The 7,801-nt window shown below is 40.2% G+C and overlaps 1 protein-coding gene across 1 annotated transcript; it reads left to right on the forward strand.

Annotated features, from left to right (window-relative positions):
• The first annotated feature begins 1,588 nt into the window (after nucleotides 1–1,588).
• On the forward strand, nucleotides 1,589–7,801 carry LOC138618351 (E3 ubiquitin/ISG15 ligase TRIM25-like). Its single transcript, XM_069694055.1, has 4 exons — nucleotides 1,589–2,215; nucleotides 3,113–3,252; nucleotides 5,189–5,356; nucleotides 6,297–7,801. The coding sequence occupies exons 1-4, from the start codon at nucleotides 1,589–1,591 to the stop codon at nucleotides 7,003–7,005; spliced, it is 1,644 nt and encodes a 547-aa protein (XP_069550156.1). The 3' UTR covers nucleotides 7,006–7,801.

A 7,801-nucleotide genomic window follows, 5' to 3' on the forward strand; every position in this document is an offset into this window, starting at 1 on the left:
AAAGACAAAATCCAGTAATGAGATAATACAGTAACATATATGTTGATAACAAGAAAATGTCTCTTATCAATGTTTGAACAACCTGGAAATGAATTTTGTGTTTCAATTCACTGATGAGGTCCTGTGTGTTGTGTTTTTGTCAAATAAGGGTACAGGTAATGGATACAATACCTGCAGTTGTTGGCTATTTTGGAAACAGTCGGAGCAGCCATTTTGAAAAGGTTAAATGGCTAATTAGAGCTTTCTCCTTTTAACTGTCACTTACATTTGAATGGAGAACTTGACTTGTCTCCATTTTGGTAAATGTTCCTTTGTGTATTGTTTTTTCTCTTTGGACAACTGTGTCAGTTTAAATGCTATTTGTCACTTAATGGTTAAATGTTAAACGATTTAGAGATTTTTTTTATTTATAGCTGCATTTGGTTTATAGTCCGGGCATTATCACTCCTATCATGTGTCTTTACCTGCTCCCCATGTAGTGGGCGAGAGTTCATTGTTGACACACTGACAGTTTATGATAGTTTTACTTAAATTCATTTGACTTTTTCCCCATTTGACCTTTTTTCTGTGATGTTGACCTCATTTAGAAAGTCTCTTGAATGCCTCCTCTAGTTTCTTTAGTAAACTGTAACAACACAAGAACAGGAGGTGTAAGCTGTGTGAGTTTCCCCTTTCAGTGTTTACAGCCAGCAGGAGATTTCAGTGCATGTGAGTGTATGTATACGATAGCAGCTGCCCTCATTTACTGTACATGCAAGCACACTCAGAAACCAAATACACACACTGTCTTTAGAATGAGCTCTTCATATCTACACAGGTAGCAGGTTCTCCTCCACAGGGACAAACCAAACACTGGTTCTAGAACAACCTGGTATCAGACCAAAATGTGTAATACACCTTTCACTCTACTATGTCAGCGTCATGTTTTGTCTCGCCTAGGTGTAAAAAGTAAGGTGCCTAAGGTTCGGCCACCAATATGCTTACGTTTACAAAAAGATGATGTTTTAATGAGATAATTGGGTTTAGTTTATGGACAAAAACTACCTGGTTAGAGTTAGGAACAGATCATGGTTGCAGTCAAATTTGATAATTTTACTGAGGTAACGTTTCATACGTCACAGAAGTGATGAGTAAGTTAAATTCATTATGTTTGCAAGTTAAATTTATTATGTAATGCAAGCAACTTACTTACAAAAGAGACCAATGTTGGGTTTTGCTTTGTCGTGGACTCTTGACTAATTTTTTAAAATGAGTTCTGAGGAGCTGTGTTGCATATTTTTACTGTCCACAGCTACCACTATGCTGGTGTGAATTCCTGGCAGCATACACAACTAGGCCACTGGGAGAGGAATGTTGTCCTGCACACATTTATAGACAGGCTACACCTCCATCCTCTCTGATAAGTAAGGGCTGTGTACTTCCTTGTTTGCTTTGTATGTCACCTGCTGTCACTGCAGACTGACCTGCAAGGTTGCCAAGTGGGAAAAAGAGACGGTTGATGAAGTAAGATAGGCAGAAGTATTTGACAAGAGGCGTGACGAGAGAAGAGAAATAACAAAAGAGGCGGTCAATTCCATCACTTTGCATAATGTCTTTGTTCAAACAAGAGGAGCAGCTGGAGCACGAGCTGAGCTGTCCCATCTGCCTTCAGTTCTACTGTGATCCTGTGGTTCTCCCCTGTGGACACAACTACTGTCGCACTTGTATCTGCAAGGCCACTGACACCACAGACCAAGGTGGCAAAGTGCTTCCACGTTGCCCAGAGTGTCGCGAGGAGTATCCGGGTGTGGATTCCCTGCAGAAAAACTTCAAACTTTGCTGCATCATTGAGGGTTACCGAGCGGCCGCATCCCTGATGGACAGGCAGCCTGAGACTCAGCAGGAGAAGATGGAGGTTTTCTGTGACCACTGTATAGACGAGCAGACGGTGGCTGTGAAGATCTGCCTGATGTGTGAGGTGTCCCTGTGCTCCAGGCACTTTCAGAGACACCATGAGAGGGAGTCATTCAGGACACACATGCTGGTGGAGCCCCAGAGTGAGCTGGGAGTTAAATGCTGTGCCGTCCATCGGCGTCCCCTTGAGTACTTTTGTTCCAATGACATGACCTCTCTGTGCAGCACCTGCTTCATAGAAGGCCACCACCAGGACCACGATGTTCTCACCTTCAGTGTCGCTGAGGAGGAGATGAGACGGGCACTGGCGAGCCGCACCAAGGTAGAGGCGTTTTGATGGTGTCATTGAAATCAACCTGACTTTCATGCCATAGACATGTTGTTACATTAATTCAACACAAGGTCTTGCAATCATGCACACTGTGGGCAATTTCTGGTCAAGTAAAACACAGGGTAACATTTCATTTTACAGGTCAAATGTATTATTTTTTTTAAATAATTCTTTTGGGTAAAATGGAGATTTAAATTAGATTGGCAACCAAGAAATACAAAGTGTACACAGCAGGGTCAGTTGAACATTGAAAAATGTGAAATATGTCTGCAAGCAAAGAATACATTTGGACATTCATGGAAAATGCATTCTCTGTCATAATAATACAATTGTAGAGTCATAAATATACATTGTTGTATGCAGAAAACCTATTACTCAGCAATCATATACCTTTAAAATAAATCATTAGAAAACAGGTTGTTGTGTAACAATGACAAGGCTGCATTTTCTTCCCACGGGGGAAAACAATAGAAACATGACACGTTAGATTTGAATTAAGTGACCGGCTCATTGCCACTCTGTTTTGAAAACTGGTAAAAGACAAAATGCAAAAGCAAAAACTGAGAACAGTGTAGTGACTTCTGATGGTTGAGGAGAGTTTTTAATTTTAGGTGACCGATTTAAACACTTCTGTGCTGAGCAGAAGTGCCAAGTCATCACTGAAAATGTTATATTTAGGATCGGAAAATGAGCATATTGTCAACCTCTCCATCTTATTTTAGTTACATAAATTAAATGGAAGGACACCCGACGGATTATGGCATGAAAACATGTGCTGCATATTTTCCAAATGTCAGTTAGAAGAAAAGGAAATCCAGTTAGTCCAGATTTTTTTTCCTTTTGTTTGAAACACAAACGATCTGGAACATATTAAATGTGTGGTTGCAGGTGGTTTCCAGCAGACTGCAGATGACGGAGAGTCTCCTGCAGAAGACAGCCGAGGAGCAGGGAGCCTCTGAAGCTATTGGAGACAAACTGGTCAACAAGGCTGTTACACTCATGGACAGCATGGCTGGACTAGTGGACAGGTAACATACTGCACAAGTGCTGGTAGTCACTTATGTCCTCAAACCCAGATCAAAGATCCCTTTCAGTGTCCCTGAAAATAGAGTTTCTCAATCAGTGTCTTCCTATGAGCTAAATCAGTGTGGAGACACAAATCTCTGCCACACAGGTCCCATAATTCACATGTGAAATCTGTCTGTGCTGTTTTCTCTCTGTGCTGGTTGGAAGTCAGGATCTGAAGAGAGCTGTGAGAACTAGACTAGAATTACTTTATCATTCTAATCTAAAAAAAAAAAAACCAACCCACACATTCCTGATGAGGCAGATTACATTAACAGACTTATTTAGACTTTTCAACACCACCATAAAATAACGTGGCACTATTCATATTCATTTCATTTAAATTTATTGCACTGGTCACTTTTTCAATTTTTATTTATTTTATTTTATTGTTTTGTTCACGTTTTCTGCATCCCACCCTCCCTCCCTCTTGTTAAACCGTTTCACTTATGGTTATCATGTTTCATAGCCTTCATCCTTCCGTCCCACATGGAGATCTCGGGGATCTGCAAGGCCCGGGAGCCGCAGTGGATCCTTGACTAAGCCTTCCCCCAAACCGCGAAACTCTCACCCTGGCTCAATCTCCCCCAATCAATGAAGGTTCTCCCCCAGCCGAGGCGGGGTCCTAGCTCATGAATTGCTCTTTTTCACATTTTGTGCACCTTTGTGTTCTTTCTGCTGTGACGACCGAATTTCTCCACTGTGGGATCAATAAAGTCTAAAATCTAAATCTAAATTCAGACATGAATATTTCACAGTTTAGATTTAGAGACTATATACAATACAGAGGATGGCAGTAAAGTTATTAAACTCCATTCATTTTCATTTCAAGTATTATATCTCGGTATTATAGCTAAAATATATAATAATGAGGAAATAATTTCTCAATAGAATAACATAATTTGTGCATCAGATTTAATTTTCAACATCACCTCCTCCTAAAGGCTTGAAGAGCAGGAACATCCTGTAATGGAGGTCAAATTCAGGTCAAAACTCAGCACACCAATGATAGTATGTAATGATTCAAGTTAATCCGCATTTTAAAACATTTTGTTTAATGTTGTTACTGGTTGTTCATGGCCATCTATAAAACTAAAATACAAATAACATTACATTTTATGTACAAAAACATGTACCCAATATTTTTGCACAACCTTGTCTTTGAAAAATGTGCCAACAAGATTAAGATTTTACAGCTAAGCTAAGAGCTGTGTGGGCCTGTATGTTGAACGCAGCAGTGCTTTGAGCTAAAAGCTAACAGCCTGCTAACACGATCACAATGACATTACAGTACTAACATGCAGATTTTTAGCATGTATAAGATTTATCATGTTCACCATTTTTGTTTGGTGTGTTAGCATGGTAACATTTTCCAATAAGCACAGAATATAAAGTACCTGAGGCTGATGGAAATGTCATTTGCTTTGCTGATTTTTGTAATAAATTAAACTATTGAACAAAGAAAAAAAGAAAAAAAAACCCGCCTGATTATGACACCAAATGAAAGGAATTTGATCACCAGGGCTATTATCATTTATTGTGAGGAGGCCTTAATGTCTGCAACAAATTTCATGGCAAGTTGTTTGGACATTTCACTGAAAAACACAAACGTGAACCTCACGGTGGCACTCGGCAAGGACAGAAAAGCAAGGTGATAGTTAAACCAAAATTTACACAACTGAACTTAAACATTGTAAAATTTATCCAGTCACGCAGTTATCCAACAAGGAAATAAATATGTACAAAATTTGAAAATGACACCATATTTCAAGCAAACAGCTCCAACTTAATTAAACTTGGATGTATCAACCCACATATTAGTCTTATATACTGGCAAAGCTAGTAAAGATAGGAGAAGGAAATGGAAAGTGATCAGTTCCCCCTGTGTGCTGTGTTCAGGTACAGGGATCGTCTGAGTGTGCTGTTGGAGGAGGAGAGAGGGCAGCGCAGAAAGAGCTGGCAGCTTGGAGTGAGCGTGCTGGAAGAGCAACAGCATCAGCTGCTGGAGGCCCAGAGGAGCTTCACACAGGCCCTCGGCGAGACAGACACATGCATGTTCATAAAAAGGTACAACAGAAGCCTGCACTGCTTTTACAACGAAAATGAATAGATGCATAAATTAACTTCAAATCTGGTGAAAGAAACAGTATCTGAAAATAGAGGGGATAATTCTGTATACTCCCTGATAAATTAACAATACGCATTTATTTATTTATACTATCTCATGGAATATTGATAGATGAGACTAAAGATAAAGAGATTAGTCCACACCACAAAAATATATGTGAAGTTTCACAAACGGCCTCCCAGCATCCTGCTTTAGCGTGTAATACACCTGTCAGTCCACTGGAGGATACCGTGTCAGTGTCACGTTTTGCCTCGCTTGGGCGTGAAAAGTAAGATACCCAAAGTTTAGGCATTAAACTAGTTGAATAGAGTTAGAGTTAAAGATCATGGTTTGGGCTAAAAATAAGTAATTTTACAAAAGTAATACCATGTAAACCACTTAAGTTACTTAACATACATCACTTAAGTTGAATACATAACATTATGTAAGGTACCTGATTACTTCACTTATAAGAAATCCATGTTGACTTCTGCTTTCTCACGGACTGGACCACTAGTCTCTTGCGTGAATGTCCTGTGTTTGTTCCATCTCATCATCTCCATCCTCTTCCATACTCTGACTTCATCACTTTGTAATTCGTCAGCTGCCTTTCATCACATGACCTCTTCTTTAGACTCTTGTCATACATGCAACTGTGACACTGACACAGGAACCACTGGACTGGTGGGTGTACTGCTTTGATGTGACACAACCTCAGGTAATATATCATGCTAGAACCTAACAATAGAAGTGCCCTATTAGCTATTATGGCTAGTGAAAATTGAAGGGTGCTGATAAGTCGAAACACATCCAAAAAAAAGTAAGCCATAAAGATGGTTTCTGGTTTTCATGTAGCTTACTATACATACGTAAAAACAAAAGAAACTCCTTTCTCTCCAGGTTCATTCTGATTGAACATAAGCTGAGAGAAGTCGTCTCAGGCGATGTTCCCTTCAAGATGCCCTCCGAGGCTTCACTGAACACCAAGCGTCTCCATGCAGGTCTCCAAACCCAAGACTTCCGCTTAGAAATGACCCACCTGCTGGATTCTCTCCAAGTCGTCCTTAACCCGCTGGAGCTCACCTTCAACCTCTGCACCGCCCATCCCAGCCTGTTGGTGTCCAACGACCTGCGCACAGTCAAATACAGCTCCATCAAGCAGTCGTACGGGGAGCACCCAGAGCGTTTCACAACGGCCCCGCAGGCCCTGTGCAGTCAGGGTTTCTCGAGTGGCGAGCACATATGGGTGGTGGAAGTTGGGCCCAACAGCATGTGGTCACTGGGTGTGTGCTACAAGAGCATCCCTCGTCGTGGGGACCACAGTCGTTTGGGGCACAACTCGGTATCCTGGAGATTGCAGTGGAAAAACGGCAAGCTGACAGTGTGCCAGTCCTCCAGTAATGTGGCCCTGCGGGAAACGATCACTCACCCGAACAGAATTGAGATAGCGCTGGACTATGAGGCGGGGACGTTAACGTTCCACAGTATCAAAGGGCGCAGAGAGCACCTGCACACCTTCAGGGCTGTGTTCAAGGAGACAGTTTACCCAGCATTCAGTATTCATTCAAACACACCAGAGTCCTGGCTCACACTGCACAGCGGAATATGAACAAATTCTGCTTAATGTCTCCCATACATAAAACTTGTTTAGGTATCCAACCAAGAAAATAGGCCTCCAGCTGTTTTTTCTTTGTACTTTTGTATTTATTGTTTGCTTTCAAGGAACACTAAAAAGTCTTTCAGTTTGTTTCTCGCAAGAATTCTGACAAAAGGTGTCATTTATTTCTCAAAAAGTAGTTTGAAAATGTAGGTATGTATGTAATGTTGTGTAGCTGTTCAGTCCCAAAATTCTGAGCTTTGGCTACCACTCATGAATTCTAAATGACTGGAAAATAATGCTTCATGATGTTTTTGTGCAATTATGTCAATTATAATCATAGGATTGTGTTTACAAAACACAGAACACAATCTGGGGGATTTTGTGGAGCATAAAGATTAATACAAGTGTTCCATAAAATAAAAGGCTTTGTGGGAGGCTAACACTTAGTATGTTTCCATTTTGTAAGCTTATTGAATGTTACCTTAATGTCTTGGATGTTATGTGTTGCATTTATATTTTCTTCATGTAGCCTGCGGTAAACATTGATGTGTGTGAACACTGACATTTAGGCTGAACCTGAGACATGCTTTGTGTTTTTGCTAACAAATAAACATTGGTGCTAATGTTTGTGTATCTGTTGACAAAATGTCAGTGTATCCATGGTTGTTTAAGGAGGACCAAAAATGTCAATATCAAATGTAAATAAATAAATGAATAACTCAATTGATAAATCATTATACCATTAGATGTTATATGTTAAAAAATAATTTTAATAATAAATGTGGACATTCATTAACCGATGGAA

The sequence above is a fragment of the Brachyistius frenatus genome, unplaced genomic scaffold (assembly GCF_029030835.1).
Source record: "Brachyistius frenatus isolate BFR_SWC_R1_liver_20210118 unplaced genomic scaffold, ASM2903083v1 Contig_16, whole genome shotgun sequence".
NCBI lineage: Eukaryota > Metazoa > Chordata > Actinopteri > Embiotocidae > Brachyistius > Brachyistius frenatus.

What these genes read in the sequence shown, in the direction of transcription:
- LOC138618351 (XM_069694055.1), top strand. Translation starts at nt 1,589, where the DNA reads ATGTCTTTGTTCAAACAAGAGGAGCAGCTGGAGCACGAGCTGAGCTGT. An exon ending in CACTGGCGAGCCGCACCAAG is followed by an intron (nt 2,216 to 3,112) that starts GTAGAGGCGTTT and finishes GTGTGGTTGCAG; the next exon opens with GTGGTTTCCAGCAGACTGCA. An exon ending in ACATGCATGTTCATAAAAAG is followed by an intron (nt 5,357 to 6,296) that starts GTACAACAGAAG and finishes CTTTCTCTCCAG; the next exon opens with GTTCATTCTGATTGAACATA.